This window comes from Agelaius tricolor, unplaced genomic scaffold (assembly GCF_023055355.1).
Source record: "Agelaius tricolor isolate 1412-34295 unplaced genomic scaffold, bAgeTri1.0.p SCAF_18, whole genome shotgun sequence".
In the NCBI taxonomy this organism is placed as follows: Eukaryota; Metazoa; Chordata; class Aves; order Passeriformes; family Icteridae; genus Agelaius; species Agelaius tricolor.
The window spans coordinates 15093300-15105637 of record NW_027269278.1 but is presented as its reverse complement, the minus strand read 5'-3'; the positions used below and the strand labels follow the sequence as shown (position 1 = coordinate 15105637).

The following is a 12338-nucleotide window of genomic DNA, read 5'->3' as shown; positions in this document are numbered from 1 at the left end:
GTGGTACAGAAACATCACATTTCCTGTATTTTTATATATAAAATATGTGTGTGTGTATATATATATATATCCCTCTGTATATTTCAGTAGAAAAAGATTGATGCTTGCTTGGCTTTTGACTGAGCCACTGTTTCAGCTTTTATCACTGCCTGGATTTTTTTTCAAACCAAGGCACTCAGGGTTTTTTGCCTTCTGCTCTTCAGTCCAGAAGCAGTCTGAAAACTAACTTGTTAAGTTCTTTCAAAACCTTCTTTAAAGCTCTTGTTTGCTGTCATATCTGTCATACACAAACGAAAACTTGGCAGCAGGAGGTGTGTGCTGTGCCAAGGTCTCAGCCTGTCATGTTGATCATTGGTGTCTGGTTATTTATTTTGTATGTAGTTGGTCTTTAGAGCAGGATTATCCTTCTGTATTTGTACAGCACCTAGCATTGGTCTGGCCTCATCCATGGAATCACAGATTTGTTTAGGTTGGAAAAGAACTCTGAGCTCATCAAGTCCAACCACTCAAACATGTCCCTTAGTGCCACATTTATATATCTTTTAAATCCATCCAGAGATGGTGACTCCACCACTGCCCTGGACAGACTCTTCCAATGCCTGACCACCTTCAAAGTGAAGAAATTTTTCCTGATATCCAATCAAATCCTCCCCTGGCTTGTAGATCTGCTGATTTAAAAATTAATTTGGGAGCTGACTGGCAAAGCTTCAGTATCCTGTTTTCCAGTGAGAACAGAAATACCATGCTTACTGTGCATGGGTGGCAACATTTGGGGTAAAACAGTTGCATGTCTGCACAGCTCAAAGCCTTGCAAAAGGTTGGAACCAGCACTTCACTTCCATTTTCCATGTACATGAATGGATGCACAGTTTGGCTCCCTGAAGTCAAATTCAGATTAGATGTTGATTTGGGACCTGTATCTATTTTTTATTAGAAACATTTAAAACACTTTAAAATCTTACAAATGTTTTAATTGCAAATACATTCCAGGTTGATGGGGGAAAATAGTTGCTTTTTGCTGGTTTTTTGTTTGTGTGTCAGAATTGAGTTCTAAATATTGCTGTTACCCAAGTCTCCTCCTCTCTAGAATTGCTTGTGTCCCTCCTGCTCCGTCCCAGTATTTCAAGTCTTTCCATGCCAGGCTGTGTTACAGTAATCCTGAGGAAGAATTCCTTGTATCCCTGGCCTTTGGACACTGATCATACTCTTTCTCCTGGCTTCTTGTGCAGTGGGCATAAAGTGTTTTTCCCTTAGGAATACAGAAAAAATGGCAGAAAATTTATAATGTGGCACTGGGTTTGTAAGAATGTTGGATGGTGCTTTTCTTAATACATGTAATAGAGTTGCAGTGAATAGTTGGGAGTGGTTTTCACATTGTACTGGCAAAACCTGGGATTTTTGTTTTTTAAGAACTTGCTGCTCTTCACTTGTGTTCCTGAAACAGCAGAAATAAACATCAGCTCATGGTGTGTTCATGTACCTGGTTGTAACTGCTACAAATCAAGCTTGGATGTTTATTCCAGAGAAGGATATTGCCATTCCAACTGGAATATTTTTGTGCTTGTATTTCCATTGCTGTAACTCTGAGCAATTGTTGGTTTTCAGTGCTGTCGTGGTGTTTGTGAGATTACACACAAGTCCAGCTATTTTAGGCTGGATTTGATTGTGGGTTTGATATCAGTATCAAAACTTAGTGAGTATTGGGATGTTAAACACCAGGAGCATTTCCTGAAAGCCCTAACAGGTGAACAAGGGCAGCTTTTTGTGTTTGTGTGTATGTTAGGCTGTGCCCAGGGGTATAATTTAAAAGCAAGCCCAGAACCTTGGCTGCCTGTTTGCAGCAGAAGATGCCAGAAATGTCTCAGGGTTATGAATCTGCATTATGAGCGTAGCGTGACCCTTTTCCAGTGTGGTGGAGCACTGTGCCAGGAGCTGCACAGGATTGCTTGCCTTGCTCCCAGGCCAGCAGCATATTGCTTGTCTGAGGGCAGGTGCAATTCCTTGACAAGTCTGTGAGCAAAGCAGGAGCTTGGCACTGTGTCCCTGCCAGCAGCATTGCTTGTCCATCAGCCCCAGTGCTGCAGCAGGTCCCGTGAGTGTCATAGCCCTCATGCTTGTCAGCTTCTTTAGCATTTCCAAACATTTCCTTGCCATGATGGATTCTATGGCATTGTGGGAAGCAGGTGATGAAGAATTAATAGTTATGAGCAGTTTCCTTTTGACCTAAGTCCAGCTAGATGAAGTTCCAGCATCTTGGAAATGATTGCAACTTGGTCTTTGCAATGCAAAGGAAGTACTTTGAGCTTCAGTCTTCCAATATAAGTCTTAAGCATGAATTTCAAAACACTTGGTGGATTAGGTATGTGATCCTTTTGAGATACTTCAGCATAAAATGTGGGAGGGTTTAAGTTTTTCCTTAAAAACAGGTCAGCAAAGTAGATTTACTACTTTTTTAATGGTATGACTCATTTCAGTGTCTAATGTCTGCAGTGACTCGGCAGTAGCTACAGAGAAAACAGCATTCCTGTGACTTAAACTGGGCAAGAGGATCTGAGGGGCTGGCATGACCCAGAGCCACTTGTCCTCATCCCTCCAGCTGTGAGTGGGCTGCAGGGAGCAGCCCCAAGCCAGGTGTTTGTAGGAAGGGACATTGAGCTGGTCTGAGGGTTGGCTGCTGGAGTCAGGTACTTCTGCCTCCTGCCAGACAGACTGGAAATGTCACTGCTGAACCTGAGCTCTGCCTTTGTCACAAACTGTGCTTTGATGTACCTCCTCTCTTCCTGTGGGATGGCTGATGTCATGTGGATCATCCTTGCCTTCCTTGTGACTCTGTTGTTGTCTTCCCTTTTGTTATCAAATCCCAGGTGCCATGACTCAATAACAAATTGTCTTTTTGTGTCTTGCCAGGTGGTGGAGGTGTATGGGCTCCTGGCACTGGGAATGTCTCTGTGGAACCAGCTGGTAGTCCCAGTGCTTTTCATGGTCTTCTGGCTCGTCTTATTTGCTCTTCAGATCTATTCCTATTTCAGTACACGGGACCAGCCTGCCTCCAGAGAGAGGCTCCTCTTCCTCTTCTTGACCAGGTAATTCAGGAGCCTGCAGATAGTTGGTTTTCTGTTTGAACTGTCTTCTGAAATGAGTATCTGTGCTCTTCTAGAGATGAGATGTGGATATTGGCTTTATTGTATTTGGATACCCAACAAGTATTTGTCCTTACTGCAGTGACCATGCATATAAACCCTGTTAAGCTTGTCCTGCAAAGGCATGGATCCCATTCAGGGCAGACATTAATAGAACTGTGGGAGAGCTCCCAAATAAAGCAAAGGATTCCTTTGAGGAAAGAGTAGCCATAATTAAAGCTTTGGTCCAGAAGTTGTTTTCACTATATAAATAGGTTTTAAGTCCGAGATATTTCAGCTGAAGTTCAGTCCATCTGATATCTTATTCATGATGGTGTTGCTTTCTGAGCTTTACATGTCTTGCTTTCATCATTCTTGTGTGGGACACATTCTTGTGTTCATCCAAGCAGCCAAAGCACCCAACTCCCAAAGCAACTTTTGAGCCCAGTGGTTAATGTGGCAGAGGTGTAAAGATCAGAAAGATACTGGATTTGTAAAAGCTTTCTAAAGACATAAAAAGGTTTTATAGGCCATAAAGTTTTATAAAGTTTAAAGGTTGTAATATAAAGGATAGAGATCTGTGTTGGTGCTGTCACTGAAAGGCTGCATTTGAGGGATTCTCCTGGGTGGAACCTGCATGCCTTTTTCAGCTTTTGTACATGCAGAGGGAGCAGGAATGCAGGGCAGAGAGGAGCTGGGGGTGCTGCAGAGGCTGGGTTGGGCAGATTAGGTGCAGTGCCCTAGTGGGATGGGGAAAAGAGGGGTAATAGTTGTCTAAACACAGCCAGCTAGCACAGGACAGAGTCTTTAGGGATCATACATCATTAGTTCTGCTGTTTGATTCTAACTTTTCCAATCAGACTTTCCAGTTGCTGGGCTTTTTCTTGCCTTGCTGTATCTGCCTCTCGTGCCATCCTATAAGCTGTCAAAATTAATTATCATTAAGAAGAAATGCCAGGATTTATACTGCATATAGCATTAAAATTGCTTATAGTGTCACCCTGCATTATGCAGAAGCTCTGACTATATTCCTGCTTATTAACTAAACCACTGGAGTCTGAAATTTTTCTTCCAGTTCATTTCTTCTGCAGTTTTAAGTTTTGTTACAATAGAGGAGAAGCAGTCCTTTTCCTTGAAGTTGAGTTTATTCCTACATCGAGTTGTTACACTTTTCCTATTTGTGGCCAAACGGCTCTGGGCTGGGCTGTGGCTCCGAGCCCCAGCGGCAGCAGGACAGTGCCACCGCGTGGCCCTGTGCTGAGGGGACTGCAGGATGTCACAGCACAGCCCTGCCTCCAAGGGGGAGCTACAATCAACTTACATCTTGGAAAGAAGCAATAAAATCCACTCATCTTTTTCTTTTATTGGAAGACTTAATGGCAGTGTAGAACTTCTAACATTTTCATTAAACCAGTCCAAATTTGCTTTAAAACCAGCCTGACAGTTAACAGGACAAGGGGAGAGCTCATCCCAGTAGTTTTAACCTTTTCTTTTTGTTTCCTTTCCCCTCTCTCCTGGCAGTATTGCCGAATGCTGTAGCACTCCGTACTCACTGCTGGGATTGGTTTTCACGGTCTCTTTTGTTGCTCTGGGAGTTCTGACTCTCTGCAAGTTTTACCTGCAGGGTTACCGAGCGTTCATGAACGATCCTGCTATGAACAGGTGAGTGCCTCCTTGTGCCTAGGGTCTGAAAGGAAACAGAAAGGGGATTTATATACAAATCAAGGGCTGGCATTGCAGTTTTTTGACTCTTGACCTTTTGACAAGGTGATCCTCAGAGGGATTAAAGTCACTCTGAGGTTCCAAGACAGAAAGGAGTGGATAGGTTTTGACAGGTTTTTTGTATGTCAGTGTGTATGCATTGAAAAGATATGAGGTGAAAATACTTGTCATAGACTTCTTGGGAAGATGGTTCATTTCTGCACAAATTCAGGGCTGTTGGGATTTACAATCACTTGTATTTTCATGAGTCACTGAAAAACTTTCACATGCTTGCATAATATAAACACTTTGTATTTTCATTTCCTCATGTCCCCTCTAATCATGTATGAAACATTACTAATCTGTGAGATTTAAAGCACAGCATTGTATGGATTGCTTGTAAATTGTTATGGGAAATAGCCAAAATGCTTTTTCTCAGGCTTGTCTCAACTTGTCTAATGTGAAATTGGGATCCTGACACTGCCTTTCCTGTTACTCCAGCCCATAACTCTCTGTAGACATTTGAGACCATTTGCAAAGGAATGTTTTAGATTTTGGTTTCCAAGATGTAGAAGCAAAAGGGTATAAACTGGGGCTGCATAAGAGTAATCTATATAAAAACATCTTTTGGTGAAGTGTGTACTTTATTGCATCAAATAGTTGTGGTGATCCTCAGAGGAATTAAAGTCACTCTGAGGTTCCAAGACAGAAAGGAGTGGATAGGTTTAGGTACAGGAGGAATAAACTGAAAAATGGCAAAATTGGTAATTTGCCTAAACTGGGTCCTTAAAATGCTTTGTGCTGGGTGGTGTCTGAGCTGGATGTAGCCCAAATGCTGCTTGTCAGGAGCAAAATCTGCTGGTTCATAAGCCCAGCACTTCAGCATTTCTGAAAACATCCCTCCCTGGTTCAGGCCTTCCAAGGGCCACCAGTGAAACCTAAAACCAGTGACATATGAAAGGTTGTGACAGAAACAGGCAGTTTATTTCCTGGTGTTTCTAGATGTACTTTTGAACCAGCATTGACACTGAGATGTGATTGTTTGGTTTTTGACTGTGTTGATCTGCAGGGGGATGACTGAAGGAGTCACACTCCTGATCCTGGCTGTGCAGACAGGTTTGATTGAGCTCCAAGTTGTGCATCGGGCGTTCCTGCTCAGTATTATTCTTTTCATTGTGGTGGCATCCATCCTTCAGTCCATGCTGGAAATTGCTGATCCCATTGTCTTGGCACTGGGAGCCTCAAGGGACAAGTAAGAGACTGGTTTGCTAAACTGAGAGTTACTCAATGTTCTTTTAGGAGGTGATAAACTAGTAATTGATGGCTTTTAGTACTTGTAAAGTTGCCTTGGTTTTTTTTCTGTGTGCAGATTTCTTTTCTAGTCCAAGTTCTCTAGTTTTGTGGTTCCAGTTAAGCAAATCCAGGACTGTGCTCTCCCCACCCACACTCTATTGTGTGGATTTGCAGAATGGTTTTTCTTAACCTCCTCTGCAGTTGGGTGAGTTTCCCTCTAAAGCAGTGATCTCACACAGCTACTGAGAGTGGGAAGTTTCTAGGAGTGACCTTGTGTTAGATATTGTAAAACCTATTTTTTTTGTGATCCCAAAATGATATGGTTTACTGGCACAAAATGAGAGGTGTAAGGTTTGCCTTAGTGTCCCACATGTTTGGATTGTGTGGGATTGTTCAGTTTCATTTGTGTTTTGCAGAGCTGTATTGGTGCTATGTGGAGTTCTCATATTAATCTGTTCTGTTCTTTGCCAATTGCATTTGTCTTTTCCCTTTGTGTAACCTGTGAGTGAAGAAATGAACAGAGGAGGTTTGTTTATGTGTAGAGTTTGTTTAGCTTAGAGATGTTCTGTGTGCAGCAAGTTGACTTCCAGGATAGAAACAGAGGGAAGGGGAGTAGAGCCAGGGTAGGAGCATCTGCCCAGCTTAAACAAGCAGACTGTGGGGATATTGAGTTTTAACTCCTCTGCCAAATCTCCCAGGGAGTTCTAAATCAGCAAGAAACAGGATAAATTCCACTTCAGCTCTCTCTTCCTCCCTCACCCACAGACACAAAACTGCAGACCTCAAAGTCACTCTGATGTTCCTTCAGACTGTATTGAATTAATCAGTTTGTGCTGCTGTCCTGTGCCCCAAAATGGTTTGACTTTTTCTGTACCTCATCTCCAGAGCTAAGTGAGGTTAAAATACAACCTGAGGAACAAGTAGAGGTAGTATAGTAAATTACTGGAGATATTCTGAAAGCCTTCACAAATGGGTGGCTGTAAAAAGATTGATGGTGTGTTTAGGCTGGGGAGAAGATTAGGAAGAAGTAGGTGATAGGAGCAAAATAAGGACTAGCAGAGATAAATGCTCAAGTCCTGCTACATTTTTTCTTTAGTGATCTCTGAATTGGGGAATATACTTCTAAAGGCAGCAGGGTTAAATCTGGTGATGAAAGGAAGTAGCTTTGCCCCACACATATTAGCAAAAACATGAAGAATAGATGCAAGAATTACTTAATTTGGAGACCTCTTGTTTGTTTAGAGAAGTGTCCAAACAGTTACACATTTAATAATTTATTTTAATGGACTTCCATCTGTAACGTTCAGTATCTCAAGTACTTATTTTGCCCATAATTTTTGTCTTTCTATTGAAAACAGCAAAGGTCAGATGTGAGAGAACTTTCCACAGTTGTAGGCATGTGTGCAAGCTGGGGGTGAGACTGTGCCCAAGTAAAATAGGAACTCCTTTCAACCAGCTAAAGCCTTGAGCAATTAATCTAACGTGCCTACATCCAGCAGTCATTCTATTCTTATTCTGACACTCAAATCTGACTGGAAAAATAAAAACCTATTGTGTTGTTTTGCAGGAGTCTGTGGAAGCACTTCCGAGCAGTCAGCCTCTGTCTGTTCTTACTCGTGTTCCCCGCGTACATGGCCTACATGATTTGTCAGTTTTTCCACATGGATTTCTGGCTGTTGATCATTATCTCCAGCAGTATTCTAACCTCTCTTCAGGTAAGAAATCAGCCCTGTGAAGCCCTGCATTAACTGTGATCCTGTTATTCTAAGGGGGAAAATACATTATAAGAAAAGAACAGGGATGAGAGAAGGGCAGACTTACAAGGGGTGATAAAAAAATCTCTTTCTGTGTCCTGTATCTGAGGCTGAGGAGCTCCTGGGTGGGCTGAAAACAGAGGTGAATGGAAGTCTGCTTCAAATTGTAAAGCCAAAAGGCTTTTGAGGGTGTGTAACTATCATAGTAAAAAGGTTTTTTCCCAGAGTACTCATCTATGTGTCATTACTTAGCTATAACTCTTTGAAATCAATTTGATGTTTAAAACACAGTAGTGTAACAGAGGAAATATTTCATGCTATAAGTATTTGTTATTACTTGGGCTTTTTATTATTATTTTTTTTAATTGCCCCTTAAAATGCTCAGTGCTCTTGTTTAATCAACTCAGCTGTATTCTGGACTCAGGAAGGTGAAGAAGGGGAAGTACTTGGGAACAAGCTTAAATGCTTTGCAAGAAAGAGCAACTTTCATTTGCCTTGAAGTTCAGCAACAATTCCACTATTTTGAGCTTGCCCTCCGTCCAGCTTGGGAGCGTTGTGTGGACAGAGCTTGGTGGCCAGCACTGTTCACAAAGCTGAGCTCATGGTCTTGCACTGTGTTACAGGTGCTTGGGACCCTCTTCATTTATGTTCTGTTCATGGTGGAGGAATTCAGGAAGGAGCCAGTGGAGAACATGGACGATGTGATCTACTACGTGAACGGCACCTACCGGCTGCTGGAGTTCCTGGTGGCTCTGTGTGTGGTGGCCTATGGAGTCTCAGAAACCATCTTTGGAGAGTGGACTGTCATGGGCTCTGTCATCATCTTCATCCACTCCTACTACAACGTGTGGCTGCGGGCCCAGCTGGGCTGGAAGAGTTTCCTTCTTCGCAGGGATGCTGTGAATAAGATAAAATCTCTGCCCGTGGCCACGAAGGAGCAGCTGGAGCAGCACAATGACATCTGTGCCATCTGCTACCAGGTAGGAATGGGAGTGTCAAAGGATTGGCTCGAGTGGAAATACCCCCAGACTAAGTTCAGTCTTCAGCTAATAAAATAAGTGCCTTGAATTATGTGTAGTGAATAATACTGAACTCAGTAAGTTACTGGAATCACCCAGTTTTCTGCTTTGTGCAAATTGATTTGGAGTGCTGTCACCAAGATAATTCTTAGGAATGAAGAGCTTGGATGTGCTTAAACTGCCTTTTTTTTTTCTCCAGTTACACAGCAGACTCTGTCCCTAAGCTGCTTTGACACCTCTCATGTTTGGGTTGAGCTGGTTTCAGTAGTAGCAGCAAATGTTCCCTTTCTTCGTTACTGGAGGATTTTGTTAGTGAAAGACAAAGTGTTCTTGGTAGCTGATTTGTTACTATTCTGTAGAAGCAGCTCAGTCTCTACAGACATTGCTGCTTCATGTGCAGTGTCAGTTTTGCAGCAGAAACCTAATTAGCAAAAGGTTAAGGGTCTTGCTAACATAAGCCAGCAGATGTAAGGACCTTAGACATTAATGCTGAAAGTAATATCTTTATCACACTTCCAGCTCCAAAGTCTCTTACTCTTGAATAGAAATTGTAGTTATGTGTGACAGTGAAAGAATCACCCTAACATTAGTAGTGTGCAGTTAAGAGTGGATTTGGATTGGCTCCAAACTTGATAGAAATTCTTTGAAGAGTAAAACTGCCAGATTGAATGACAGTGTTCAAAACACCAGACTAGTATTATGTGGGTCTCAGCTGGCAGAGTTCATGATGTCACTTCATTTGTGGTGTTGTTACATGTTGTATCTGTCGTTGGGCTGTTTTGAGTTGCATGATTGTTTCTTGAGCCAACCAATCCTGTTATTCTCATCCTGAAAAGGTCCTGTTTAATAATACCTTGCAAACCAAGGGGTTTTGACTCATTTTTAATGCCTGTGATAAAGAAAGCAAGGCCTGGCCTGTATTTGAACTGTGTGTGTATCAGAGAATCATTAAGGTTGGAAAAGACTCCAAGATCAAGTCCAGCCTGTGGCTGATCCCCATGGCACTGTGTGCCATGTCCAGGCCTTCCTTGGACCCCTCCAGGGACAGTGACTCCACCACCTCCTCTCCAATGCCTGACAGCCTTTTCTGTGAAGAAATTCTTGCTGATGCCCAGAACAAACCTCCCAGCCACAGCTTGAGGCCATTTCCTCTTGTCCTGTTGCTTGATCACTGAGAGAAGAGACTCAGCCCACCTGGCTGTCCCCTCCTGTCAGGGAGCTGTGCAGAGCCAAGGTCCCCCCTGAGCCTCCTTTTTTCAGCCCTCCCAGCTCCCTCAGCTGCTCCTCATATGAAACATTATGGGTGTGAAGGAAGGAACATTCCCTTTCTTGTCTGTGGACTGCTTCTGTCTCTTCCATACCTGGTGAACCCATTAGATGTGTGAGGTGAGAGGAGAGGAATGGGATTACAAATAATAATGTATTTCTTTTTTTTTTCCTCTTTTTTTGTGTGTCTTTCAGGATATGAAAACTGCTGTAATCACTCCATGTAGCCATTTTTTTCATGCGGGTTGTCTTAAGAAATGGCTGTACGTGCAAGAAACCTGCCCTCTGTGCCACTGCCAACTGAAGAGCCCTTCACAGCACCCAGGACTGGGACCAGAGCCAGTGCAGCAGCCAAATCCTAGTGCAGAGCAAAACACCAGGCCTGGAGATGCAGCTGAGCCCGGTGCTGAATGTGACCAGAGGCCAAGCGTGAAGGACAGCCCGAGCAGGGGCCACGATGGACACGAGAGCCCCGAGGCCTCTGCCCACCCAGGGGGGCCTCAGAGCATGGACAGTGACAGCAGCCCCTGTGAGGCCAGCCAGGGAGCAGCCTGTGCTGCAGAACTCATTGCAGCCCCACAGGGGGGCTCTGCTCGAGATCTGAGGGTTTGTGTCCAGCTCTGAGGCTACAGAGGATGACGTGGGAACAAACACATTGCAGAGATCCACGTTTGACTCAGAAGAAAACCAATCCTTGCACAGCTGTGAAAGAAGTGTAGCTATTAATGCTGGTCAAAATGTAATCTCCCATGTTGATTTTTATGGGCTGCTTGGTAGTGGTAACTCCAGTGAGATGTAGTAGAAATGACTCCAGAAGCTCTCTGAGCTGTGGGCATAGGAAGGATGTCTGGGAATAAGTAGCAGTACTCGAGTGTTTTCAAGATGTAGCTGAGGGGTGAGAGGAGCGAGGGGGCTGTGAGACGTTGTGGCCAGAGGGACAGGAGGCTGCCTTGGTTGTGGTCAGGGAGAGGAGTTGCACAGAGCCATGTCCCAGCTCCTGAGGGGCGTTGGGGGCCCGTCTCTGGCAGATGGGCTGCTCTGGTTGCTGACATTTTTTACGGCACGTAAGCAAAAATCAAAGATGTAACAGCAGTGATTGTACCAGGAGGTGGAAGCACTCTTAATACGTCGTGTGTATGCTTTGGGTGTTCTTGGGGCAGTTGCATTTGAATTTATGTAATCTATAGTGACTCTTGACTTTTATGACAGAGTCGTCAATATTTTGATGTATATGAAACTTTTGCTCATAATGGGCACAGTGTGGGCTGCATGAAGTAAACTAAAGCTCTCATGAACACTTTGCCTCTGCAGGAGGAAAGTGGGATGAGCTTTAGGGCACGGATAGAGGCCTTGCAGGACTGTGCTGTGTAATGTTAACCCTTGCAGCTGAATTAAAACAGTATTAAACTCTGGCGATATTTGCACTTTGGGAATGAGTACATTATTGTGTATGATCAGACTCCGCAAATGCCACTTTTAAAAGCTGTTAATAGGTTTGCACCTTTTTTTCTTTGACAAGGACATGTCCATACTTAAATTTTTACATTCATCATGGCTTCAAGTAGAGCAAGGGACTGGGGTGGGGAAATAGGCGGGAGTAGGGGGCAGGCAATTTTTTTATGTGAATTTTGATATGAAGAGAAATTAGTCACTTATTTATACGATAGGCTTGACTCAAGTGTTTTTCAAAGTCGGTATTCCTAATGTGAAATGTGATACTATTTTATTTTTAGTAGTAAATTTGGATGTAGACTGACAGACATAGCTGAATGTCTTAATAAATTACATTTGAAGATTTTTACACCTGGTTATGTGATTCTTGTGCTGAAACTCCACAAGTACATGTTGAGAGACTCAAGTAATAGCCCTCTGTTCCCCCTGATGAGTGAAACACCCTATGCCTGTGTTCTCCCCCATTTCCATTTCAGTGCTCTGTGTCCTGGTGGTACCTCTTGCTCTCCTCTGTTCTTGTCAGCAGATCTTGGCCAATGCAGAACTCTTGGCAAATGCACGTTTGCTCCTGGAGGCTGTACCTGCTGCTACTGAGCCCCAAACAAACCCCAAATCTATTTCTTCCCCCTGACAGGATGGGAACATCAGTTACACCATCTTCTGATTCTGTATCTCAATTTTGTTTTCTTGTCTATTAATCAGAAATTATAATAATAATAATTATCATGTCCTTT

General features: G+C 43.3%; 1 protein-coding gene across 3 annotated transcripts in view; it reads left to right on the top strand.

The window, feature by feature from the left end:
* The window catches only part of RNF145 (ring finger protein 145), a 44767-nt gene extending 32814 nt beyond the window's left edge, over positions 1 to 11953 (top strand). For all 3 annotated transcript variants that reach the window (XM_071443459.1, XM_071443461.1, XM_071443460.1), the window contains exons 6-11: positions 2908 to 3083; positions 4641 to 4781; positions 5890 to 6072; positions 7681 to 7828; positions 8491 to 8847; positions 10348 to 11953. In XM_071443459.1, the coding sequence (XP_071299560.1) occupies positions 2908 to 3083; positions 4641 to 4781; positions 5890 to 6072; positions 7681 to 7828; positions 8491 to 8847; positions 10348 to 10776 (1434 nt within the window). In that variant the 3' untranslated portion in view covers positions 10777 to 11953. The remainder of the gene's footprint in view (positions 1 to 2907; positions 3084 to 4640; positions 4782 to 5889; positions 6073 to 7680; positions 7829 to 8490; positions 8848 to 10347) is intronic.
* The last annotated feature ends 385 nt before the right edge of the window (positions 11954 to 12338 follow it).